The 27,936-nt window shown below is 43.8% G+C and overlaps 1 protein-coding gene across 1 annotated transcript; it reads left to right on the top strand.

Annotated features, from left to right (window-relative positions):
- Nucleotides 1–97: 97 nt before the first annotated feature.
- On the top strand, nt 98–27,936 carry STMND1 (stathmin domain containing 1). Its single transcript, XM_042985664.1, has 5 exons — nt 98–258; nt 12,037–12,217; nt 17,084–17,235; nt 25,906–26,037; nt 26,926–27,936. The coding sequence occupies exons 1-5, from the start codon at nt 178–180 to the stop codon at nt 27,211–27,213; spliced, it is 834 nt and encodes a 277-aa protein (XP_042841598.1). The 5' UTR covers nt 98–177; the 3' UTR covers nt 27,214–27,936.

Below are 27,936 nucleotides of genomic sequence, written 5' to 3'. Positions count from 1 at the left end.
GCGGCAGGTGGGAGAGGCGGAGAGTGCTGGGGCGCAGGGGCACGGGCGCAGGGTGCAGGGGCACGGTGCAGGACGCGGGGCGCAGGGGAGGGGGCGGAGGGGTGAGGTTCAGGGGCGCGGCAGGGAGCGACCCCCGGGGGCGCACCTGGAGGCCCGGCCGGAGGTGGAGCGCGCGGCATGGGTTGCGGACCTTCCCAGGCTGCTGAGGACCAGACACGCGTCCCCGCGCCCAAGAAGGGCTGGGATGAGGGATTTAAGGTAAAACCAACAAAACAGACAAGCAGGCACAAGGCCTTTTGCCACGCTTGGCGGGGGGGGGGGGGGGGGGGCGACTGGAGTGGGCTGGAGCTGGGTCCGCAGGGGCCTCGCAGCCCTCCCGGTGGGTGGGCACAGGGTGGGCGGGATGGGAGCAGCTGTACTGGTCTGTGTTTCACTGCTGTCGTGTCCAGGGCCCCGCTGCTGTAGGACTAGCTTTGAGAGCCTTCTGTGTGTCAAGAACTTGCGAAGTTGGTCACACCCTAAAAAGTAGAGCCATGCGATCCGCACAGAGCTGGGGCCGGCGGGGATTCTCAGGGGAGGGTGGGAGATCCTGGGAGGTGCCTTATATTATCCGCTTCCGGAAAGTGGGCCCTTTGAGAATTACTTAAGGGGTCAAAGACACGGTAGAGGCCTTCCATCTGGCTGAGCCCTCTTGCTGCCCACCTGAGGACTCTGGGGCCCAGAGACGAGGACGCCTTGCCTGAGGCTGCACGGCTTGTTTGGGGGCAGAGCTAGAGATAGAATCTAATTTTCAGAGTCTCATTCCAGTACTCTTTCTGCTCCCTCTCTCAAGGTTGCCATCCCGGTAATTCTTCTGCCGGCATGAAAGGGAATTTTTTCCAGGGTGGGGCATGGAGGGATGGGTTGGTCCAGACAGAAATGAGGTCCAGGATTTCGTCCCATGCTCTCCTCGGTCAGTATTCCACAAACCGAGCTGGGAAGGCACAACGGTACCCCTTGGAGAGGGGTCACCCAAAGGTAGTAATACCATATAACTGGTCACCAAAAGCAGAATACTTTTAGGAGCGAAAAGGAATGCTATTAATAAATTTTCCTGGTCTGATTTAAGCCCATATTGTTGGCAGAAAACCAGGATTTACGGTCACCCTTCCTAGAGGGCATTTTTGGAGCTACTGTCTCAAGAGCACACCTTTTTTTTTTTTAGCAGACAATGTGCAAGGTGCCATTTGGTGCCACTTACAGCACCTACTGTGTGTGTGTGCGTGTGTGTCTGCACGCGTGCACACACACACCCCCCCCCCCCCCACAGCACACCTGCTGGGCTCTTGGAGTACATCAAAAAGCAAACTGGAAGCTGGTAAAGGCTGAAACTCAGGCTTAGGACCTGGCGCCCTTGTGGATGCCTGTGCCCAGGTGCCTACCCATCTTGACACTGTTTTCTGCTTTTGTTGTTGTTGTTGTTTGCTTACTTATTTTGAGAGAGAGAGAGCACAAGCAGGGGAGGAACAGAGAGAGAGGGAGAGAGAGAGAATCCCAAGCAGGCTCAGCACCGCCAGCGCAGAGCCCGAAGAGGGGCTCACACTCACAAACAGTGAGATCGTGACCTGAGCAGGTGCTTAACCCACTGAGCCACCTGGCGCCCCTGTTTCCTGCTTTCTGTTCCAGCCACCTCTGTCTGAGTTCAGGGCCCTATTCCCTCTTACTGGGTCTTCCTGCCTCCCCCGTGAGCACAGGGTATTCTCTGCCTCCCACACTGCCATCTGTCTTCCTAAGAAAAAATTCTCCGGAGCACGCAAAACCCTCTACCCGCGATCCCACCAGGCTTTGTAACGTCGTCCTGTCCAGCCCTGCACACTAGAGGACTCTCGGGTCTGCCAACCCGAGAATCTGCAGGGTTCGGTCCCACCAGTCACGGACACAGTCCATGCTGTTCCCCATGCCATTCCATCCTCCTGGAATGCCCTCCTCAGGCCCCATTCCCAGGTCCCCTGATGCAATTCCTGCTTGTCCTTCAGCACTGAGCCCAAACACCACCGCTGTACCACTCGCTTCTCACACAGCAAATGTGTGTTTAAAGCCCCTCCTCCCTCATAGATTTACGGGCTTCTTGGAAACAACCTGGTCCTCTTACTTGCTCATTACTTCTGCTTTGATTAATATGTAGGAATACATTTTTCTCCCTTTCTCCAAAAACTGTATGAATATGATTTAAAATGTTAACCCATTGCGCTTTTCTCTTTTTTGCGCGAAAAAATCTTTTTTATTTACTTGACTGGAGTGATTACACATGAGACTTCCAGAGAAGGACATTTTCACCATTTGTGTTTCTTATCTGGCCATTATAATTTGTTTCATTTCAAGGTTATTACTGAAAATGACTGTTGCACAGAGCAGGAGAGTGATGAAAAGCAATCCTCTCTGAGTGTCAGATATGCTGGGTCCCTGGAAGCCAAGCTTCCCTCGGTTTGGGAGGGTTTCTGGGTCTCTTCCTGAATTCCCTGGGCATGAAAGTCATTGCCTGTCTCCTGGGGTTTTGACAAGTCTCCTAACTGGTCTCCCTGGATCCTTCCTCCTCTGCCCACCCCCACCTGTGCTCCAGCTCCCGGCTTCGCATGACCTCCAGAGCCATTGTACTAAAATCTGGCAATGTCATCCTCTGCTAAAAAAAACAGTTCCCAAATCATTAGGTAGGCACACACACCAGGGGTCAAAGAATGTGACTACCTCAGTTATGATTTCTGGGTTCACTGTTTGTTTCAGCTGTGTGACTTTGGTCAAGTTATTTAACATCTCTGTGCTTTGATTTCCTTATCTGTAAAATGAGGGCAATAATAAGAATAATAGTTATGTTACAGAGTTGTCACAAAGATTGATGAATTCAATTCACGTAAAATGATCGGATCAATGCCTGGCACAAGAATAAGTGCTCAATATGAGTCAGTACAATTGTTATTGCAGTGATTTATGTAAGATAAAGTCCTGACTCCTTAGCACATCTTACCAGCCATCTTTTTTTTAAAAAAAATTTTTTTAAACGTTTATTTATTTTTGAGACAGAGAGAGACAGAGCATGAACGGGGGAGGGGCAGAGAGAGAGGGAGACACAGAATCGGAAGCAGGCTCCAGGCTCTGAGCTGTCAGCCCAGAGCCCGACGCGGGGCTCGAACTCACGGACCGCGAGATCGTGACCTGAGCCGAAGTCGGACACTTAACCGACTGAGCCACCCAGGCGCCCCTGTTTATTCATTTTTGAAAGAGGAAGGGAGAGAGAGAGAGAGAGAGAGAGAGAGAGAGAGAGAGAGAAAGTTGAGCAGGGGAGGGGCAGAGAGAGAGGGAGACACAGAATGGGAAGCAGGCTCCAGGCTCTGAGCCGTCAGCCCAGAGACTGATGCAGGGCTCGAACTCACGGACCGCAAGATCGTGACCTGAGCTGAAGTCGGACGCTTAACTGACTAAGCCACCCAGGCGCCCCTTACCAGCCATCTTTGAGCTGCCTCCTGGCAAATTCTCCGGCTTCGTCTCTTCCCACACTCATTGCTGGTCAAACCTCACTACTCGTGGCTCCCCAAATCCATTCCGTTTCTATCTCCATGCTTTTGCACCTGCTGTTTTCCCTCCTTTCAGACCTTTCCCCGTCCTCCGTGCTGGGCCACATGCAGATACATACCCATCTTTCAAGACAACTCAAGACCACTTTCCTGACCCTGCTCCCCACCCCACTAGGCTACCACACTGGCAGAACTTATACCTTCTCCTACCGTATTTCAAAACATCTTATTGTATTTATTCATGTCTGTGTTTGCTTCCCATCCTGAGTTGTTATTATCTTCTTGAGGACAGAAACTGTTCTTTGTCTCTGCAATCCCCCCTGTTTACTACAGCACCTGATAAAGACCAGGCACTAATGACCATTTCTTGAGGGACCCGGTGTCCCTCCCACTCCCTCCGATCCTTGGTATCTTCTCGTCTCCTAGTTGCATAACTAGACCAACAACAGTCAGCAAGGAGTAAATTCAGTATTAAAATCACCTGAAAATAGGGGAGTCTGGGTGGTTCAGCATCTGACTCTTGACTTTGGCTCAGGTGGTGATCTCAGCTCAAGCCCCATACCTGGCTCCGTGCTGACTGTACAGAACCTGCTTGGGTTTCTCTCTCTCTCCTTCTCTCTCTGCTCCTCCCCTGCCCGCGCTCTCTCTCCCTCTCTCTCTCTCTCTCTGTCTCTCTGTCTCTCAGAAATAAATTTAAAAAAGTAAAACTGAAAAAAATTATTAAAATAAATAGCCTGAAAATAGACTCAGAGTCGATTCACGCATATACCTCCTTCCCCACCCCAAGTGGTAGACTTTGGAAATCTGATCCAGCCAAGGCGTAATCACTAATGAAACGCTCTCTAGCTACCATACAGTGCTATTTTTGTTAACTTCCTAAATGTACAGGCTGAACGTTCAGTGGTTCACCAGTGTCTTTAAAATGAGATGTACAGGTTTGCTTGCATGAAATATTTATGTTTCTTAGTGGCACAACTTTTAAAATATTCCGAATCAAACTTGTCAAGACTACTGACTTTGTCTTCACTTTTACCTTAGTCTAACATGGCAGATAGACATGGTAATAAAATAATGCATAATAAGAAAAGCATGGGGAACTTTTCTCAATGAGGGAAATGTTCTGTATGATGAACTCCGAGTTTCTGTCTTATTATGAAAGGGAACAGACTAGATTGGAATAGACAATCCCTAAGGACCCCTCACAGTTTCCCCCTAACCTTTGACAAGAAAGTTCTGGCTTATCATCAGTAAAAGGGACTAAATGACTTCTTCAAGTCCTGATTTTTAAAACAGGATATTTTTTAGTGTTTTTGGAGGGTTGCTATTTGTTACAATATTCGTTAGACATAAACTAGAAAATCAAATGCTGAAGAATGCATTTTTTTCCTATATGTCTACAGACAAATATATTTATAAAATACACCTGCCAATAATGTGATTAAGGTTTCAGTCCAAGGGAGACATGACAGATGACTCCCTCCAAACTATTTGGCAAATGTGTTTCCCAAAAGCTTTAGAACAGAACCTATAACACTTCCAGACCGAAAACAAATATATGAAACACAAACAAAAAACAGCCCTGTCTGTAATTAAAAATAATACTTTTTTTGGAATGCTGATGATTCCCATGCATAACTGTTAGCTTAGAATTCACAGCTTTTCAATTCTAAAACTAATAAGATTGTATCCCCAAGACAATGAAGCATAAAATAGAATTGACACAAAATATAAACATATCGAATCTCTACTTCTTTTTTTTAATGCTTATTTATTTTTGAGAGAGGGAGACACAGCACGAGCAGGGGAGGGGCAGAGAGAGAGGGAGACACAGAATCCGAAGCAGGCTCCAGGCTCTGAGCTGTCAGCACAGAGCCCGACGTGGGGCTTGAACTCACGAACCGCAAGATCATGACCTGAGCTGAAGCTGGATGTTTAATCGAGTGAGCCACCCAGACGCCCTTCGAATCTGTACATTTGCACAACTTCATCTCCAGGAAACAAAGTCAGACCTCCCACCCACCTCCTGATCCCCTCCACGGCAGATAGACTTCTCACTGGTGTGAAAATATAAACCCTGCATGCATAGAAAGAATAAGAAAACTGTTTTTGCGATGCCCCCGAGAGGCATAGGTATAATTAATTTGTCAATATTTCTGGCCTTTGAACTGTGTCTGTTCTCAAGTCTAGATTATGAAATTGGGTTAAAATTTCCAGAATGTGTTGCACATAGATAAGATATTTGAAAGACATGCTTAGTTTTTCAGAGAGAAAAACCTTAAATTTCTGCTCTGGAAACTGAAGGCTGGTATATGTTATCTTATGCCCAAAGATTGTGCTTCATTTGCTGCCATTTAAGCTTTGGTCACTAACAGAGCTTGAAGGCAGACGGGATCTAAGTTAGAATAAAGGGGTTGAGATTCTTGGTAAGGCCTGGATTCCTCACTTTGATGAAACCAATGAGGGTCACATAATTAAATGTGGAATTTAAATATATTCTGACTTGTGGGGTGCCTGGGTAGCTCAGTCATTTGAGTGTCTGACTTCAGCTCAGGTCATGATCTCAGGGCTCGTGAGTTCAAGCCCCACTTTGGGCTGCTATCAGCGAAGAGCCTGCTTTGGGTCCTCTGTCCCCCTCTCTCGCTGCCCCTCCCCCCTAGCGCGTGTGCTCATGCTCTTTCTATCTCTCTCTCTCTCTCTCTCTCTCTCAAAAATAAATAAAAATTAAAAAATTAAATCTATTTTTCTGGTTTGTAGATGACAGAATATCTTTGTGAAAAGCCGCCTTTTAGATTGAGAATATTCGTGTGTGCTCTCAGCTCCAATATGGACGTGTTTTTGTTTGTTGTTGCTAAATTTTCCAAGGTCTCTGATGGGAAACGTTAGATGGCAAAACTCGTCCCTATGTGTAACTCAGTGCCCTGCTATGTTCAAAAAACGAAGGCCTGCAAGACACAATGAGCTTGTGAAATTGCCTGCTTCACCGCCATTGCAAATATCGGTTTTCTTTTTTTTTTTTTTAATTTTTTTTTTTAACATTTATTTATTTTTGAGACAGAGAGAGACAGAGCATGAGCAGGGGAGGGTCAGAGAGAGAGGGAGACACAGAATCCGAAACAGGCTCCAGGCTCTGAGCTGTCAGCCCAGAGCCTGATGCGGGGCTTGAACTCACAGACCACGAGATCATGACCTGAACCGAAGTGGGACGCTTAACCGACTGAGCCACCCAGGCACCCCGCAGATATCGGTTTTCAATAGTTTATCTGGAAAGGAGGTCAAGAATACCTAACGTGATCTTTGCTCTTAAAAAAAAAAAAAAGTTTCTTTATTTTTGAGAGCAAGAGAGAGCGTGAGTGGTGGAGGGGCAGAGAGAGAAGGGATCAGACAATCTGAAGGCCGCTCTGCACTGACTGACAGCAGTGAACCAGATGCGGGGCTCGGGCTCATGAACCGCGAGATCACGACCTGAGCCACAGTCGGACCCTTAACCAGCTAAGCCACCCGGGGCCCCGTGATCTTTGCTCTTTCCCATCAGCATGGACTATGAGCACCTGAAAAACAACCATCAGTCTCCTTGTCCTTTGTTATATGTAACAACATATATTTTTATATATTATATATATATATAATAACAATATATATTTTATATATCTGTAAATGTGTGTGTGCACGTGAGAGAGACCCCGTCTGATATAGTAAGAGTATTATCATATAATAAAATAATAGCACGTAATATACATAAAGACTTTTCCTGGGTCGGCTTACCGTACAGGGACTACACGGCAGTAACTGTGTCTATGAAGAAAGACAAATGGAGAGAGATAGAAAGAGCACATTATAGCTCTGATACTTTCTCCGTAGGCCATTGGTATTTCGGATCTGTCGACTTTTTGTTGGCCGACTTGTTTGTTCAGTTGGTCGCGTTTTCATACTTTCCCATGTAGCCCTGAAGCACAGAACTAATTAACCCCCAGCACAATGAACTGATGTTGATTAGCTGCAGCCAGCATGTTATGTAAACACAGTGATAAGGAGCTACGTGAGTCTCCCCATGAACATTCGAACACTCGAGAAACCGTCATTGAATGACAGGAACCTGAGGGTGGGTGTTGGAGCCGCCAGGACCTGGCTACTGTGGTTTCTACTGAGCCTCTGAGGGATTTCACAGCTCTTTGGAGAGCTTTCAGAAAGTGAACAAACGTGCTTAGGTGTTTAAAAATCTGTGTGATTTTTATTGTGAGATTACCAAGGGTTTAATGCTGATGTCCTATTTGTCCCTCCTTTAAATGGAAGAGCTGGGGGGGAGAGGGTGTCTGCTGTCTTCCTTTCTAATGTTTCTTCCATCTCTTTCCCCCAGTGTCACCGCCACTGTCCTAGGTCACGTTCAATCAGAGCTCACCTGGACAATTGCAATCATTGTAATTGGCCGCCCTGCTCTGTCCCTTGCTTGTTTCCTTCAGCCCCCCTCATTTAAATGAACCCCAGTGATCTTTCTAAAGCACATGACTGATCATTTTATTTTACTTCCATACACAAAAACCCTACAAAGGATTCCTGTTGCATTCAAAACAAAATCAAGCCCCTTTACTCATCACAAAAGACTTCCCTTTCCCACTCAGCATCTACCCCGTTCTACCTCCATCTTTCTGCTCCCCTGGAATAATTCAAGTTCATATGCTCACAATATTGTTTCGTACCCGTCTTTGTGTGTGCTTAACCTCTCTGTCTACAATGACAATTTCTCCTTGCCCACTGGAAACTCATTCATCAAGAGCCAATTCAAGCATCTTCTTGAAAATCTTCTGCTGCCCCAAGAAGCTACAACCTGGTACAAGTGTACCAGGGAATTACTGGGAACCGTGGGGCCTTGGAGGTACAGTCCTGGGGACCTTCCAATACTCAGGGGAGAAGAAAAGCACCCCTTGGACCAACAAACATGAAATCAATAGACATGAGAAGAATAACCGGAAGGCGAAACTCTGTAGAAGCTGCTTATGTGCCTAGGTCTCCTGGGGACACTGAGGGGGCTTCACTGGTATGTGTGATGGAGAAGAGGTTGGCTGATCAACCCAATCAAGGAAGGAAAGGCCAGCACTAGGAGAAAGGGGGCAGGGGAGTTAGCGAGGATTGGAGAAAACTTTTCCTGAACATACCAATATTTAGAACACGCTGCCTCTCCAATAAATGCCAACTCTTTAAATTGAATTAATTTAACTTTTTGGAACACTCGCTACATTTTTCTTATTTTTCTTCTTTTGCTGGGGGACTATGAAAAATTTGACATGGGTCAGCATTTTGGAGTCAGTGGTTTCCTAAATCACATATGGACCCTTTTTACAGTGTATTGACGTATTTACAATCAGTGGAACTGGTATGGAAGAATAGAGATTCATAAAAGGAAGGGGTGGGATTGTAAGCCAGTGCAAGATTTATGGAGGACCCTCTGGAAACACATATGAATAGAAAATGTGTACATCTTTAGATGTAGGGATTTATTCTCATGGAATGATGGGGTGAATTCACACTGATATATATATGCACATATATTATGCCAGCATAGTTCGTTATATTGCAGACATATACAGAAACACATATAGAAGCATATATAGAAACAACCAAGATGGCCGTCAGTAGGAATTGGTTGAATAAATTATAGTATGTTGTATAATAGACTACACTACAGTCATCAAATAAATGACTACTCCCCACCATTAACTAGAATGAGGTAGACCTATATATATTGATGTAAGCAAATATCCCTGACATATCCTTAATGGAAAAAACAGGTTATGGAAATATTAAATACCATTTAATATAGAACTTGATGTATATTATTTATATATAGCTTTCTTAAAATATAATCCACATATTATACAATTCACAGTTGTCACCACAATCTAATCTAATAGAACATTTTTATCCCGCCCACAAAAGAAACCACTACCCATTAGCGGCCAACCCCTACTTCCTAAGCAACCACTAAGTCTACACTCCGTTTCTATTAATTTGCCTATTCTGAGTGTTTGGTAACTGGAACAGTCTCCGCGCCTGGCTTCTTTGACTCAGCAGAATGTTGTTAAACGTCATCTCTGAGCAGCATGCAATAGTACTTTCTTTCTTCTTATTGCCAGATAAAATTTCCTGGTCTGGACACATCACATTTTATTTATCCATTCATCAGTTGATGGGTGTCTGGGTTGTTTCTACTTTTTAGATATTTTGAATGTTAATTCTGAACATTTGCGTGCAAGCTTTTGTGTGGATGTATGCTTTCATTTTGTGTGGGCGTATATACCTAGAAGTGGAATTTGGGGGTCATATGCTATCGCTCTGTTTGATTTTTTTTAGAAATTCTCAAACTGTTTTCCAAAGTGGCTGTACCATTTTACATTCCCACTCCACTGTACGAGGGCTCTGATGTCTCCACACCGCCGCTCACACTTCCTGTGTGTGTGTGTTTTTTTTCATTATAGTCATCCTGATGAATGCGAGGTCGTATCTCATTCTGGTTCTGCTTTGCATTTTCTTAATGTCTAATGATATTGAGCATCTTTTCATGTGCTAATTAGCCAATTCCAATTTGTTTTTAAAGATTATATTTCTTTGAGCAAACACATCCAAGAAGTAATATACTAAGATGTTATTAGCGTAGACTATGGTACTTATTGTTTACCGTGTTCCTGTATTATTCAGGGTTCCACCAAAAGAATAGAACCAGTATAATGGTTGACTGGATGGATGGACAGATGGACAGATGGATGGAGAGATAGATAGATAGATGTATGCAGTTATGGGAGCTGGCTAGCCAAGTCCACAATTCACACGATAGCACAGATAGACCATACTGGAGCTGAAGGTACAGTCCACAGAAAAAACTTCTTCCTCAGGGAAACATCAATTGTACTCTTAAGGCCTTCAATTGATTGGATGAGGCCCATCCAGATTATCGAGCATAATCTCTTTTACTTAAAGTCAACAGATTGTAGACCTGAACCACATCTACCAAATACCTTCACGGCAATGATTAGATTCACGTTTGATTGGATAACAATACCATAGCTTAGTTGACACAAAACTGATCAACAGTTTCCTTTTACGTTATTTCTTCAATGAGTCTCTATTGCTTCTTTAATCAGCATAAGCAATAAAGACAGTTTCATTTAAAGAAAACTTTTTTAGGGGAGCCTGGGTGGCTCCGTTGGTTAAGCGACTGACTCTTTGTTTTGGCTCAGGTCGTGATCTCATAGTTCGTGGGTTCGAGCCCCACGTCAGGCTCTGTGCCGACAGCGCGGAGCCTGCTTGGGATTCTCTCTCTGCCCCTCCCCCACTGTCTCTCTCTCACACACAAAAGACAAAAAAAATTTTTACACAGCTGTATCTTTACTCTTCACACTTGATGAACATGTTCAGCTTGGCGTCCTCTGGGGTGCTCAGCATAGTAGCTCGTACCTGATAGATTCCTAGTAGATAATATATTAACTTCTATTGCTGCTATAACAAATGATCACAAATTTGGTGGCTCACTACCACACAATTTTATTCTCCTCCAGTTCTGGGGGTCTGAAGTCCAGAATCAGTTCCACTGGGCTACAGTCAGCTGCGCTGGGGATAAAGTTGGTGGGTTGCCTTCAGGAATGAGCTTTGGGGAAAGAATCCCTTTCCTTGCCCATCCCGACTTCTAGAGCTACATTCTTTCATTCCTTGGCTGGTGACCCTCCCTCATCCGCTGCTGGTAACATCCTCGAATGTGTCTCTGCTTCCCTGGCACATCACCTTCTCCACGTCTGTAGCCACATCTCCCTCCGCCTCCATCTTTTAAGGACAATCATGGTTACACATAGGTCACCTGGATCATCCAGAATAATCATGCCATCTCAAGGGCCTTAAATTAATCATATCTGGGGGCAGCTGGGCAATTCGTTTAAGCATCGGACTTTGGCTCAAGTCATGATCTCACAGCTCCTGGGTTTGAGCCCCGCGCGGGGCTCTGTGCTGATGGCTCAGAGCCTGGAGCCTGCTTCAGATTCTGTCTCCTCCTCTCTCTGCCCCTCCCCCACTCACCCTCTGTCTCTCTGTCTGTCTCTCTCTCTCTCTCAAAAATAAACACACACTGGGGCGCCTGGGTGGCTCAGTCAGTTGAGCGTCCGACTTCGGCTCAGATCATGATCTCGCGGTTTGTGGGTTCAGGCCCTGCGTCGGGCTCTGTGCTGACAGCTCAGAGCCTGGAGCCTGCTTCGGATTCTGTGTCTCCCTCTCTCTCTGCCCCTCCCCTGCTCATGCTCTGTCTCTATCTCAAAAATAAACACACATTTAAAAAATTAAGGATATCTGCATGTGTGGTAACATGTACAGGTGGCTGGGGCTAATCAGCCTACTGCAGATACTCGTAGGCTAAATAATTGCCAAGCAGACCTTGTGACATTGTTTTCATTTTCCAAGAAACTGTTTTCTAAGAAATCTTGACTCTCATGGAGCCGTTCCCTCTTCACAGGCTGATGTCGGTGTGACTTATTCCGGGGAGAACCGCGAGCCCCAGATTGGAGCTGAATTACCCAAGGACCCTTTGAGCAGCCCCGAGGGCCTGGAAATACAGGCTCGGCTGGGAAGTTTACCTGGAACCACAACAGAAAGTCCCCCATTTCTTAGTGAAAGAAACAGAGGAATAAATTCAGGTAACAGCCCCCATGTATATTAATCTCTACAAAACACTATCTGTCTACATATATTCTAAAATGTAGGGGCGCCTGGGGGGCTCAGTAAGTTAAGCGTCTGACTCTTGATTTACACGCAGGTCATGATCTCACGGTTCATGAGTTCGAGCCCCACATTAGGCTTTGCACTGACAATGGGGAGCCTGCTTGGGATTCTCGGTCTCCTTATCCATCTGCCCCTCCCCCACGTGTGCTCGTTCTCTCTCAAAATAAATAAATATTTTTTAAAAACACATATATACGTTATATAAAGTATGATGTATGCTAGCAACCCCTTTATCACAGTTTTGTGGGCGAGGCAGTGCTCCAAATAGCAAAATCCCTATTTCTGAGACATTAGGATGTAGCCTTAAGCCTTCATTGTGTGCGTACATAATGCTAACCATTACTCTTCTTGTAGATCAAGTAATTAAAACTATCTTACTTTTTTTTTTCTCTCCCTCCCACCCCCCCCCTTTTTTTAACTAAGAGCCCTTACTGGTGGTTGGGAACAGGCCTTAGGAGGAGTCACACAGGCTTTGGTTAAATTCCTGTAAACTTCCACTGTTGTTAACATCTTTCCAAGAGAACGTTCTACATTTGAAAAAATAAATAAAACCTATGTCAAACTGTTTCCCCTGTGTCTCCCATCCAAAGCATCAGCGAATATACAAAACAAACAGCTTTCAAAATCATAAAAGAAGTAATCATGACCTGATGTGCTCCTTGGAAACTATCTTGATTTTTCCTACGGTTGTTTCTGCTTTACTTGAGTTACCCCCCCTGGTGTTGATTTGAGAGCTCCCGTTTATATCTCATCAGCCTCTGAAACCAATGGAGTTCAACAGAACTCGAGCAAAAGTGTTCTGTTTTATTTGGGGGGAAGCCTCGTGTGTCATTCCTCGCGGCCGTCATTTCTTCCCTAGCTACAAGTTAGAGCTGGAAAAGAGACGGGTTAGTAAGTGAGATTCTTTTCCTTGGACTTGGACGGCACAGTCTAGTTATGATAGTTTTCCTATTAGCCTTTGTCTTGTGCTTCTGATGTGAGGTCTTTGTGAGGTCAGAGAACGAGGTAGGAGGCTGGGGATAGAGCGGGGCGCCTCTCCTCCCTCCGTGTGTCTCTCTCTGATGATTCTGTGGACGGGAGCGCCATGAATGCTCAATGTCTGTGGCCCTAGCAGACCGCAGACTGTCGGGCGGGAGGGGACACCTGGGTGCACCCTCTGTCAGTCCAGCCAGCAGGGTGGAGCCAAGAGACACGAGCCTGGGGAGGGAGTGAACCAGCAAAGCAGTGTTCCCCAAATGTGTTGTCGATTAGTTTCCAGAAAAGACCTTGCCCCAGAGTGCTGAACCAATGCCCCGAGGCTTAGATTTGTCCTCTGTCCTGTTCCTCCTGTGTCCTTTCTGCATCCTTGCCCTGTCCAGCTACAGAACGCAGTCGTTTAAAACTTCAGGTTTCGGGGCGCCTAGGTGGCTCAGTCGGTTAAGCGGCTGACTTCGGCTCAGGTCACGATCTTGCGGTCAGTGAGTTCAAGCCCCGTGTTGGGCTCTGTGCTGACAGCTCAGAGCCTGGAGCCTGTTTCAGATTCTGTGTCTCCCTCTCTTTGACCCTCCCCCGTTCATGCTCTCTCTCTGTCTCAAAAATAAATAAAACATTAAAAACAATTGTTTAAAAAAAAAAAAGATAAAACTTCAGGTTTCACTCTAACACTTCTCAAGTTACTTTCTTCTTAAAAAAAAAAACTTATTTTAAATAACTTCAGATATAAGTAAAGTTGCAAAAACAAAGAACGCCTATATTCTTTCCCCCGGATTTCCCAGATGCTAACGTTATACCACATTTGTATGTGATACAATTGCACATATCATGGTCCCCCCCACACACACACAACACACACTCACATACTCTCACACACGCTCTCACACATGCTCTCTGTCTCTGTCTGTCACACACACTCTTTCTCTCACACACACTCTTTCTCTCACGTAAACACACATACACACTCTCTCTCTTACACACACACACACACACACACACACACCCCTAGATTGTTTCTAAGAGCAAATCGCAGACATAATGACACTTTACTCCTAAGCACAATATGTGTTTCCTAAAACAAGGATATTCTTTGCATAATCACGGTACAGGGATCACAATCAGCAAATTACCCCTTACGCAGTACATTGTCTCATCTGCATATTCAAATTTTATCAATTGTCTCACAAATGTCCTTTGTAAATAAATTTCTGGTTCAAGATCTAATCCAGAATCACATGTTTAATTTAGACATAATGTGTTTTTCTCCTTTAATCCAGAGCCAGTCCCACAGGTTTTCTTCGTCTTTTATCGGATTGATATTTTGGAGATATAAGCCATTGATTTTGTAGAAAGTTCCTCAATTTGTGTTTGAGAATTCCCCATGATTAACTTCAGGTTATGCATTTTTAGCAAAAATACCAAAAATGACATTGTACCCCATTTGTACATCAAATCACAAGCTACATGGTATCTATATTTGACATTTATTGCTTTTTTTTTCCTTGCAGACACTTTTTAATGTAGTTAACATCAAAGATTTCTCAATCTTTTCTTTTATTGAATCTGGATTTTGAGTCATGTTTAGAAAGTTTTTTCCTATACCAGAGTTTAAGATGAATTCACCTACATTTTCTCGTATGACTTCGCTTTTGACACTTACGCTTATGAAGAGTTTCCGATCTTGTGAAGAAAATGCTAGTGTATATGTTGACTGCATAGGAAGCATAACTATGTTCAGTATCGTGTCTGATTTTTAAAAGTAAAATTTGATATATTAACAGTGGTAATCTCTGAATGCTAAGAGTATGGGCATTTTTCTTTTCTTTTTTCATTCTTTTCTATCCAAGTTTACTATGTAACCATGTATCACTTTCATGATCAGAAAAAAGCATAATGTCATTTTCACACATTTCCCCAATCGTCTTCAGCATCCCAAGAAATCATGAGAACTAGTTGAAATGACCATGATAGCTCAGGGTTCTCTTTGTAGGCTAGCGACTGTCAGTGTCAAGCCAAATACTTTGGTGGATTCATGGGGCACCTGGGTGGCTCGTCGGTTAAGCGTCCGACTTCGGCTCAGGTCATGATCTCACGGTCCGTGAGTTCGAGCCCCGCATCAGGCTCTGTGCTGACAGCTCAGAGCCTGGAGCCTGTTTCAGATTCTGTGTCTCCCTCTCTCTCTGCTCCTCTCCTGTTCATGCTCTGTCTCTCTCTGTCTCAAAAATAAATAAACGTTAAAAAATTTAAAAAAAAAAAAATACTTTGGTGGATTCAGAAAAATAATGGATCATGCAGTGGACCTCCTTCCATGACCTTGGGAAAGGAGTGGGGGGGGGGGGGGAGGGTGGCAGAGAACACAGATGTGGAAGTCAGATATTCTTGAGTTCAAACCCTAGTTGATTCTCTTCCTACCCATGTCACCTTAAGCAAGTTAATTCGCCTCTCTCATATAGTTTATTTGTACAATAAGGATAACAGTACCTCTCTCGCAGAATTCACAGTGTTATAAAGTATATAAAGTACCTAATATGGTGCCGGGCACATAAATGCTCAGTAAATAGTAATTGTTATTATTTTGGCCCTTCCAGGTAAATCCACCTTCTAAAAAAAAAATCCATCTAATTCTTTACCTCTAGCTTTAACTTTTCTCTGTGGTTTCAAGCTTCTAGATTACATACTTCAAAGACATGCTTTACGACTCTGTACCAAAATCTGTATATAGCTCTTTACAGTGGGAATCAAGTCTATTCCAGACACATGCGAAGGTAGAAGGAAGACACAACACTGGACAAGAAATGAGATTGTAGGCAATTTGTTGAAGTCACCCGCAGCGGTCAATTAGAGAAGTCTCGCGTAACAAGAAGGCGAATATTCTGAAGTAAGAGACATCTGGCTCGTGTGTATGTGTGCGTTTTTTCTCTCTTCCCACTGCAAATTCACAAAAACTGTCTTTGTTAACCAGTGAGGTTAGAAATTTTCATTGCAAGACTCCGTCCACTAGACGGAATCAACGGGGTTACAGTGAGCACTTCATGATGATTACAAAATAGAAAATAGCTCATTTCTGAAGACTCATTGCACCTTTATTTCATGAGGTGAGTCCGGAAAACAGATGCTTGCTTATTTGGAGCACTGGGCGACTTGTAATGGGGGGATGGGATCTCTCTCATTAGTGCAGTTTATAAAGGCTCCCGGAGACACCGTTTCGGTGCCATTTTTAGAATCATTAATAAAAATTTAGCTGACATCACTTCACTTCAGTTCTGATTTGGTTCAAAGACTCTTTTCAGAAAGGCATTACTTTTACTTACATAGATTTAGCAGATGGCGTAATTGTAAGCTCAAGGTTGCGGAACTAGAAGTCTCTTGGCAACATCGCACTGTTTATCCTTTGTATACAAAGCATACAAACCAAACTGCAACTCACAAGAGTCACTGAAAGAAGATCTCCTTCCTTGCTGTGCTCTAGCTTGGTAATTAGTGTCGAGAACCCATGTAGTCCTACCCCAGTGTATAAGTGTTGTTACAACAAAAAAAGTAGTACATAGCAGCACATGAAAGACTTTTTGTTATGTTAATATGGGGCTTGCTAAGCAAACCGTATATTATGGTGATGTGTATCCTCTAAAAGAACGTGAAGACTTTCAACTTCAAAGGATTCAAAGATTTATAATAGAAACAGATATGTAGGTAAGAGTGTTCACCCAAGATTTAATGAAGCGGCATGATTTATAAGGCATCCATTTAGCATCCGATTGATAAAATGTTCATGCTTAAATTCCTATTTCTTTTTTCTTTTCCTTTGGAAGACCTAGTGACCGGTGGATTAATCCATAACCCCCAAGCCCCCGAGACCCGAGAGCGACAAAAGTCATCAGACATCCTGGAGGAATTAATTGGTCAAGGAATAATACAAAGCCACAGCAAAGTACTTAGAAATGGAGAATCTAATGATGTCATGGCAAGTATTCCTTAATTAAACATTAGCTATAAGCTAATAGTTATAGTTTAGTTTGAAAGTAATAGTAATAGTCTAAAATAGTAATAGAATATGATTGATCATGAGTTACGATTTCCAAAGTCACAATGCAGATTATAGCATTTATCTAAGCCAGGTGTCTCTCCCATCAATTCTTTCACCCATCTCCACATCATCCTTTTCCATGGACTCGGGAATGGCCCTAATCATTTTTTTTTAAGCTTATTTATTTGCTAACTAACTTGGATGTAAATTAAAAAAATAAATAAATAAATTCATAGAAAATTTTACAAAAGAGAAGTTTATTTATTTAAGCAATCTCTACTCCTAACGTGCAGCTCAAGCCCACGACCCTGAGAGTAAGGGCCGCACAGTCTATGGACTGAGCCAGCCAGGCACCCAGCAACTGCCCTAATCACTGATGATAAAGGAATCCAGTAAAACCTATCTTCGGTCTTACTGAAATTGAGGGACAGCAAGCCCATTGAATAACACGCCTTCGTTCTTTGAAGAATTTTTATTAGGCATTGCCTGTGGACTAGGTATTGTGAATATAAAACTGAACTCTGATTTATCTAATAAAAAATAGGCCTAAATGCCAAAGCTAAAACAGATATGCTTACACATTTATATATGCACCTATATGTACACCTTTCGATATTGACCCTAAGGTCAAACAGGAAGAAATGAATTCGGTCATAAAACTCCTCACACTCTTCTTTTTCTTTGTTGATTCATCTTGACTAATCGGTTGTAGTGTTTCCCTAGCGTGAGCAGAATTTTCATTCTGATTTTAACTGGTTGTGGCTGAAGTCTTGAGTCCTTAATTTTTTTTTTAATTTTTTTTTTTAACGTTTATTTATTTTTTGAGACAGAGAGAGACACAGCATGAATGAGGGAGGGGCAGAGAGAGAGGGAGACACAGAATCGGAAGCAGGCTCCAGGCTCCGAGCCATCAGCCCAGAGCCCGACGCGGGGCTCGAACTCGCGGACCGCGAGATCGTGACCTGAGCTGAAGTCGGACGCTTAACCGACTGAGCCACCCAGGCGCCCCAAGTCCTTAATTTTTTAATAAGTTCTGTCTAAACCTGTAAAGACGATGGCAGGTGTTGTTTGTTCTGCTTTCTCGAGTGTTCGTTTGTTAACAAAGCTCCCAAGCAACCCCATCGCCTAACGAAGGTGGAAAGAAGAATTAACAGAGAAAAGAAGCCTAGGGAGAGATGAGTGGGAAAGACAAGAAAGACACAGAAAGGATGGAAATGGGGACCAGAAATAATATTGAAGGCTCCTCAATGGTCGCCCATCCTTGTCTTGTAGGGAAAACAATCAACTGCGGACAAATAGACACATTATTTAAATCAAGTATGCCACCTAGACCAAGTCACTTAAGTGTTTGAACAAAGGTAATTTCCTTCTCTGCGTGTAGGAATTGCTTAAGACTCATGAATAAAAACCAAAGTGGCATTTTCTCTTGAAGAAGAAAATACATCCTGCAGAAGGTATTTGGGGAAAAGAGAGGAAATCGCTAAACCTCACAAATGATGTTATCAGGCTGCGAATAATCAGAGGGTGTCGGGGACAGGGGAAGGTAAAAATAGATTATATAGTGGAAAAGATAATACCAATATAATGACAGTTCACATCTGTGAGATGCATGGCACTTTAGAGTACAGTATCTTATTTGAAAGTACTAGAAGATGGGTCTTTAACATGGAAAAGGAGGGGGAGAGATTCTTTTCCAGCTATAGGTGAGTCTCTGGGGGTCAGAAAAAAGGAAGGTGTGTCAAAAGAAAAAAGACAAGAGAACAATTTGGAGGAGGATAAATTGTGGAAACTTTCAGTCGCTAAGCGATGCCCTCTTCAGGGAAATGCTATAGAAAATTGATGCTAACCGCAATGGGAATAGCATTAAAATATTTTCCAGTGATTCAGATGCCAGAGATGGAGTCCAGACTGAGACCTTACAAGGGCACGACAAGGTGAATTAACATAAGCCACCTCGTGAAACAAATGTATCTATGTAAAAAACGAAACTACAGGCTTGACTTTCAATACCATCATTAAGTGAACCAAAGATGATGAGTGTGTTCATATTCTGTAGAAATGGAACAGTTGTCAGGAGCCTAGTTGGACTGTTCTCAAAAGGATTTCAATGTGACAGGACCACAGAGGTAGGTGAGAATAACACAGCTCTTTGCTTTTGTTTTTTGCTTTTTGCTCCGCGCTTGGGCCACGATGTCCCAGCATAATCTAGATTTGCAAAAAGCCAGCGCAGTAACACACGGCTGTATGTTTTATCACCTAGAGCAGTGGTCCTTAACCTGGCTGCACATTCGAATCACCCAGGAAGCTTTCGAAAACCCCAGGGGCACCTTGGTGGCTCAGTCGGTCAAGCATCCGACTCTTGGTTTTGGCTCAGGTCGTGATCTCACAGTTTGTGAGTTTGAGCCCCACATGGGGCTCTGTGCTGACAGTGAGGAGCCTCCTTGGGATTCGCAGGGTGCCTAGGTGGCTCAGTTGGTTGAGCGTCCCACCTCGGCTCAAGGTAACGATCTCACGGTTCGTGGGTTCGAGCCCCACATTGGGTTCTGTGTTGACAGCTCAGAGCCTGGAGCCTGCTTTGGATTCTGTGTCTCCCTCTCTCTACCCCTCCCTCCCTCGAGCTCTGTCTCTCTCCCTCTCTCAAAATTAAATAAACATTTTAAAAATATGTTTAAAAAAAAGAAAAGAAAGAAAATCCCGGTGCCTGGGCCCCCCTGGGACCAGTGGCTGGGGATGGGCTCCGGCCGCAGTGCTTTCGAAAGCTCCCAGGTTATTCTAGTGGGCAGCCCAGGCCAAGAATCACTGCCCTGACTTTTCTACCAATATACACAAAGCCCTCAAATTCATTATAAAGCTGGAAAGTGTTAAATCTTTTGAAATGAAATCCCCCATGTGTAAGAATTCTAAAAGATTCCTGAAAATGTAACATACTTCCAGGAAGAGGACAAAGAGTATCCCCAGGAACACAGGGAAATGAGGGAGAGGTATAATTGCTTAGCGTCACAGGTAGAGTCTCTTATGGTTCAGCTGTAGCTGAGAACATGCGTATATCAGACACCAGGTGCCTTCATATTTTGGCAAAAGTTTTGAGCCAATGTGAAAAGATGAGTAGTGAATACTGAAAAGGGAACATACTAAGAACGGAAGTATTATTGGATAGTTCATGCTTTTCCTATCCAATATTTAATAATATTTTTTAGAAAAAAACAACAGATGATAAAATTGGCTAAAAATGCAAACCAAAGGGATGTTAGTAATGGCAGCAGTTATACAATGTGATGAAGCCATGTAACGCGGTTTCTTCATTGGTCCACCCAAATCTTTTAAATCAAATATTATGGGGGAAAAATAGAACAATAAATGTGAGAATACTTTAAAAACAAGACTTCTAACATATACCATTAGTATAAATACCAGGGAATGTTAGATCTGTCCCCTTCTTTTTTTTTTTTTTTTAAGTTTATTTGTTTTGAGAGAGAGAGAGGAGGGGAGGGGCAGAGAGAGAGGAAGAGAGAGAGAATCCCAAGCAGGCGCCGCCTTCGCAGCCTCTGCAGTGCTAAGCCCGATGCGGGGCTCAAACTCACAAATGGTGAGATCATGACCTGAGCGAAAATCAGACAATTAACCGACAGAGCCACCCAGGCGCCCCAGATCTGTCCCCTTCTTTAATTTAGTTCTCATGTAGAGTGAAAAATAAGATTGGATGCTGAAAAGTGAGGTCCTCCATTCATCTGCTGAATTGGGGGACCCCCCTGTGGGTCAGCCTCTCCCTGGAGGTCCAGGGAAGTATCTATCCACAGGCCCCCATTCGTCTTTTTTCTTAATTGTTATCATTTGCTTCTTGGCAAGTACTACAACAATTTCACAGTGCCCCTGGGGTAACATGATTTCAAACAGAGTCATACTAATAGAATTTACTCTGAGTAACTCAGAAAGAATTAGATTGATATAATTAATTATAATATATAATGATATAATATTAACCTAAGTATCAGACTAAATGAAATTTTTAGTATATTTTTAAATATTCTAAAGAGACTTAAGTGGCTGTATCATAAATGTGTATGGACTTTATATGCACACGTCGCTGTGTGTCTGGATTGGTACAGATCTCTACAAGAAGTGTAATTGGCTCTCATTTATCCACATTGGTATTATCCACTTGAGGTGTCTTTTATCCCAGACTCGTTTTTTCCTTGCCCCTTAGCCTCCATACACAAGACTCCGATTTCTCCGTTGACTCATTCTGTCTCTGGCCAAAGTGTATCCCCTTCTCTGGGCAACTTTTGCCCTTGGTAACCTTCAGTGCAATTAGAAAGTTCGTCTCTCTTGCATCAGAGTCCCTACCATTACTCGTTGAACCTCACGGGGAGTTTTTTAGGGAGGAGGAAGTGGGCCGGGTAAGACTAATGTCAGCTGACACTGTGACCTTGCTGGGAGGTCTCACGGGGCTAGAGCAAGAATGGCAGGTCTCCTGGAAGCTTTGACCCGTTCTATGCACAAGACTTTGGGGAGGGAACATAGCGACAGTAGGTTTACCTGTGGATCAACAGCTAATTAGGGAAACTCCGAGGGCTACATGGTGGCCACAGGAAGTAATGTATACAAGCCACGTTAGCTGGAAACAAGATCCAGACTTCATCACAGCATCTTTGGGTGGGACAGTCTTCGGATGGTATTCTTAAAGGAAATAATTGAACTAGTAACTTCCACAGGTTTAGGGTTTTTATAGGGAGCACCCTCTCTAAGCATCATGCAATTATTGTTATTTTTAAGTGCCAACAGTTGGTAACGCCTGACTTTATAAAATCCAGTGGGAAAGAGTACAGATGTTTTCCCTCGGGGCTTCCAAGGCTTTTACTTCAAATGTCAAACTCGGGAAAGGATGAGGGTTGCCCAGGTTGGATTAACTTCCGGAAGCGGGAGGAAGTACTTGATTTCCTAGGCATCATTTTGAGCTAAAGCCACAGGAAGAGTCCACCCAGACCAGAAATCCCAAGTCTCTCAGAACCACTCACCTCCTCCTCTAGTTAAGATTCAGACTCCTGTGTCAAGCCTCATGGAGCCTTTCTTCACTGAATCTGGGATTACCATTTCACGTTTTTAGCCTTCTGTGAGTGAACTTCCCTAAAAAACTGTTTTCATACTAATTTCACAGTATCTTTAGTTGAGCCACTCCAGCAAGTACGTCCCTCTTTGCAGCAAATGGCTTTTGCCAGGAGGGAGCCTAACAGCCAATTGTCATATAAATAATACAGTGATGGGGGAAGGGGAACTTGCTTTGACAGACATTCCACAGTTTTCGTGTAGTGAAAAACTTCTCACCACATAAAACTGTCTGATGGCTGTAAGTGAGCCAAAGCTTCAACAAATGGTTCCCTCTAAACGGCTTTCTGAGAAGCATGGTTCTTAAACCTGGAGGGAACCTTAGCCGTCCTCAGCCCCCTCACTATTTTTACATGTAAGAACATGAAGTCCGAAGATTAGAGGTGTCTTGCCTCAGAGGACACCGTGGGTATTAGAGGTCGACCCGGATTAAAGCCCAGGCTGCCTGCTGGCCCATTCCTGCCCTTCAGGACAAATACTCTATCTTGGTGATGATTCTGTGTGCTATCATTGAAAAAAGTCACTGCTTGGGGACACCTGCGTGGCTCAGTTGGTTAAGTGTCTGACTTCAGCTCAGGCCACAATCTCGTGGTTCATGAGTTCGAGCCCCACATTGGGCTCTGTGCTGACAGCTCAGAGCCTGGAGCCTGCTTCGGATTCTGTGTCTCCCTGTCTCTCTCTCTGCCCCTCCCCAGCTCGTGCTCTGTCTCTCTCTCAAAAATAAATAAACATTAAAAAAGAAAAGAAAAAAAAAATCACTGCTTGAAGACATTCACAGACATTTCTCCAAAAAAAGACATCCAGATGGCCAACAGACACATGATAAGATGCTCAACATAACTGATCATCAGAGAAATACAGATCAAAACCACAATGAACTATCACCTCAAACCTGTCAGAATGGCTACAATAAAAAACACAAGGAACCACAAGTGTTGGTGAGGATGTGGAGAAAAAGGAACCCTCCTGCACCATTGGTGGGAATGCAAACTGGTGCAGCCACTGGGGAAAGCTGTATGGAGATTCCTCCAAAAGTTAAAAATAGAACTACCCTATGATCCAGTAATCACACTGCTGGGTATTTACTCAAAGAATGCTAAAACACTAATTCAAAGAGATCCATGCACCCCTATGTTTATAGCAGCTTTATCTACAATAGCCAAACTATGGAAGCAGACCAAGTGTCCATTGATGGATGAACGGATAAAAAAGTGGTAGGGTAGGGGCGCCTGGGTGGCTCAGTCGGTTAAGCGTCCGACTTCAGCTCAGGTCACGATCTCGAGGTCCGTGAGTTCGAGCCCCGCATTGGGCTCTGGGCTGATGGCTCAGAGCCTGGAGCCTGCTTCCGATTCTGTGTCTCCCTCTCTCTCTCTGCCCCTCCCCCGTTCATGCTCTGTCTCTCTCTGTCTCAAAAATAAATAAATGTTAAAAAAATTTAAAAAAAAATTCCCTTTAAAAAAAAAGTGGTAGGGTATATAATATTATATATATATATAGATGGATTGTTACATATGGAATATTATACAGCCATAAAAAAGAATGAAATCTTGCCATTTACAATGACATGGTTGGAACTAGAGAGTATAATACTACGCAAAATAAGTCAGTCAGAGGAAGACAAATACCGTACGATTTTACTCATGTGTGGAATTTAAGAAACGAAACAGACGTGCAAGGGGAAAGAGAGAGAGAAGCCGAGAAACACTCTTAACTATAGAGAACAAACTGATGGTTACCAGAAGGGAGGGGAGGGCATGAGAAAAACAGGTGATGGGGATTAAGGAGGGCACTTGTGATGAGCAACAGGTGATGTAAGGAATGGTTGAATCACTATATTGTACACCTGGAAAGAATATTACACTGTATGTTAACTCTACTGCAATTAAAATTTAAAACTTCATTAAAACAGTCACTCCTTTCATTGAATGAAATGTAATTACCATTTCCCGAGTTATTACTGTACAGTCCCTTAAAAAAGAAAATCCTGGGGCGCCTGGGTGGCTCAGTCAGTTGAGCGTCCGACTTCAGCTCAGGTCACGATCTCGAGGTCCGTGAGTTCGAGCCCCGCGTCGGGCTCTGGGCTGATGGCTCGGAGCCTGGAGCCTGCTTCCGATCCTGTGTCTCCCTCTCTCTCTGCCCCTCCCCCATTCATGCTCTGTCTCTCTCTGTCTCAAAAATAAATAAACATTAAAAAAAAAAAAGAAAGAAAATCCTGTGAAATAAGTATCATTAAACCCACCGTTTAAGTGACAAAAGCGAGTTCACAGAGCTTAAGAACTCACGCAAAGCACACCTTGGCCAAGTCAGGACTCAGACCGAGGTCTGTCTGAGTCGTGACCTGGCATCTTTTTCTAACATGCTAAACTGCCTCTCTGGTGTGTTTTCTCGGGACCAGCAGGCTTGTAGCGTAAAGAGACTCTTTCAGATATTACAATGGATATCAGTGGCTCCTTTGCCTTTAAAAGTCTTTGGAGAAATTACCCACAACAATCAGTTTACTTTATCATGAACTGGAAAGATGTCATAGAACTAGAAAGATGTCCGTAGCAAATTAAGTAAAGAAGGCAAACTGCACAGCCTGTAGAGGGTATCATTTCATTTACGTCTGGTTTAGCGTTACAGTTGTACTGCACATACATATGTCCATAAATATATGTGCGTAGAGAATGCCTGGAAACACACATACCGAATTCTTTCACATAGTTCATGCTGATGAGTAGGACTGGGGGCCAGGGGGTTCAACAGAAGACTATGCAGTTATTTACGTGTCACGTTACTTTTTCCTAACTGATGTACATTATAGAAAACTAATTTTTAAAAAGAAAAAAATGTACATTAAAACTTTCTTCATAAACCCTTCACGACACTTTTCCTTTTTTATAACTAGAAGTTGTCATCAGAAAGTCATTATCGCTGCTTTGAACTTTGGAAAGGGTAGTCAGTCACATGAAATAGTTGGGGATTTTTCCTCCCGTCCTGAAAACATTCACAGAGTCCTGACGGCAAAGGCCAGCCCGAGGTTGCTGCTTGGGTTAATTTTCTCCTGCATGAGACCCAAAGTACTCAAAACCGATCTCGATCCCAAGGGAAAGGCGTTTCTAGCTGTGGCATATTACAAAATTATCAGGTTTCACTTTTGACCTTGAACTAAGCATTCACTCATCACTCGTCTGCCACCTTTTCCCACCTGTGTTCATTCTCCAGAACGTTTTCTTCTCGTGAGCCTTCTTCCAGCTCCAGAACGTTGTTGCGTTCTTTAATGCGTTTTAGAAAGAGCCTGTCTTTCCTTCTAGGCATCTAATAGACCTTTTTTTCTCTTTTCGAAGAATTAGTTCTGTGGTGACCAGCGTTCACATCGTGATCTTTAAATCTGCCAACGTATCTGTTCAGATTTTTAGGATCGACATTGTACACTGTGTTGATTCTACCTCTCCCATCTCTCTCCTCCACCAGTGAATATGTCTGTTTCTCCCTTTTGTTGTTTTTTCCCTTTTCTTCCTCCAGGCAAACATGACCGAGAGGCCTCTGAGAAAGCCTCCAGCCAGGCTGAAAAAACTTCAGCTCAAAAAGGAAGCAAAGGCTTTCACAACGAACGATCTAGAAGAGAAGGTGCGAGCGGTGGAGATGCACAAGAAGGTACCTGAGCTCTTGTGTCAGTGTGTGCTACCTGCTGAAATGAGCCCACGTAGGCCTTTCCTATCTGCAGCTTGAAGATTCAGATCCAGTGTCTTAGTGATCTGTGCTTCCGAGGCAGGATGCTTAATTTTATTTTAATTCTCTTTGTGTGGTGAAGGAGGGAGGCAACATCTTGAAGCTGGCTGAAGTATTGTCTCATCTGAATAGCCTAAGGAAGCATTGTTCAATTCTCAGAATGAAGTATGGAGCTTTCTTCTTTGGAAGAAGAAAAGCTTCATGTGGGGTGGGGATGGGAGGGGGGCGTGGGGTGGAGGATAGAGGCCGAGAGGAGGCCGTGCAGACCATTAGACCAACACCTGCTCCATCACCGCCCCGGGTCCCCATCACCCTCTGTCCCCCATCCTGCCGGGAAGCAGCTTTCACAGCTGTGGTCTGACAGTCTTTGTCTCCATCCCTTTACCTGGCCTCTCGGGGAGCAGAGACTCCCCATTCAGCTCCACTAAGGTAGGGAGTGTGCGTGTGTCTTTAATAGTGCAGTCAAACCTCGGATTGCGAGTAACTTGTTCTGCCAGCGTTCCGCAAGACGAGCAAACGTCTCTAATGAACTTTAACTTGATAAACAAGCCATGCCTTGCAATATGAGTCGTACCTGAAGGTCACACGATCACAACTGAGCCAGTGGTTCTGAAATTCGCTTTGATGTACAAGTGGATTACCAGCCTGTTTCCGGAACGAATTATGCTCGCAAACCAAGATTTTATGTAGTTCCTCAACACATGTTTGTGAAGTGACTGAATAATGAAATGGAAAATCATACAGGTTAATTTCAGGCATATTAATGAGAACTTGGAGGAAGTTATTGGGGCTCATTTTCATTCTTTTTTTCAGACTAAAGAAGAAGAAATAAGAAAAAGGCTAAGGAGTGACCGACTTTTGTCCCCAGCCAATCATTCAGATGCAGCTGAGCCGGACGGGGCTGAGGTTCTGTTTGCCAAAGGACCTCACGCTGTGAGTTCTGCTGTGTTTGAGTCTGAGCCGTCTGACCCGCAGGGAGGAAAGCCTTTGAAAGGGAAGAAGAGTCCTACAGCATCGAGTGATAGAAACTTCAATTATGAAGGATTTGGGGTGGTGGAGTCAGATGTGTCTTACAACCAAGCAGATGATGTATTTGAATAAGCCATCTTATGTGGATTTCATGAAGAGACATCCATTCTCCCTGATTGTGACAATTTTAGTCTGTCTCGTGTTTTTCTGGAGGCCTGATCTCACCCCACTGGGATTTGCCATGGGTTTAGGAACGATTGTATAATCTGCATGGGCTGAACTTGGCTGAGTCAATTCAATATCTATGCTAGCTAGCAAAAGCGGGGGTGGGGGGGGAAACCCAGGAAGATCTGACTGGCTTCCACATTATAAAGTTGGCATTCTCTTCCAGTGAGGCTTCAGACGCTATGAAGACATCTTCATGAATACTTTCCAGCTTACGTTAATGTGTTTGTGCCAGATGAAACCCTCCTTTTTTGCTCCTGCCCCTTGGCCATGTCCACCCTCTGAGGGTCCCTTCAGACAAACTGCACAGATTTGTATCACGTGTTTGAATGCTTATCTGTGTGTTTCGTTATTTCTTCTCATTCTGTGTTGTGAAGGATGGAAAGCAGTATCTTGAAGCTGTTTGAATTACACTTTCATCCATACAGCTTAAGGAAGCAATATCCAATTCAGAGAATTAAGTATGAAAAAAGACAAACTTCACTAGGCTCTAGGGGTGGGGGATGTCCCAGAGGGGGGTACAGTGACAGGAGGCCCTGTGCCTAATTCCCCCATGGGAGTCTGACAGGTTTACATTCTTTTTTTTTATTTATTTATTTGTTTATTTATTTTGAGAGAGAAAGCGTGTGT

The sequence above is a fragment of the Panthera tigris genome, chromosome B2 (assembly GCF_018350195.1).
Source record: "Panthera tigris isolate Pti1 chromosome B2, P.tigris_Pti1_mat1.1, whole genome shotgun sequence".
Taxonomy (NCBI): Eukaryota; Metazoa; Chordata; class Mammalia; order Carnivora; family Felidae; genus Panthera; species Panthera tigris.
This window is presented reverse-complemented; position numbering and strand designations above follow the sequence as displayed.

What these genes read in the sequence shown, in the direction of transcription:
- STMND1 (XM_042985664.1), top strand. Translation starts at nt 178, where the DNA reads ATGGGTTGCGGACCTTCCCAGGCTGCTGAGGACCAGACACGCGTCCCC. An exon ending in GCTGGGATGAGGGATTTAAG is followed by an intron (nt 259 to 12,036) that starts GTAAAACCAACA and finishes CCCTCTTCACAG; the next exon opens with GCTGATGTCGGTGTGACTTA. An exon ending in AAACAGAGGAATAAATTCAG is followed by an intron (nt 12,218 to 17,083) that starts GTAACAGCCCCC and finishes TTCCTTTGGAAG; the next exon opens with ACCTAGTGACCGGTGGATTA.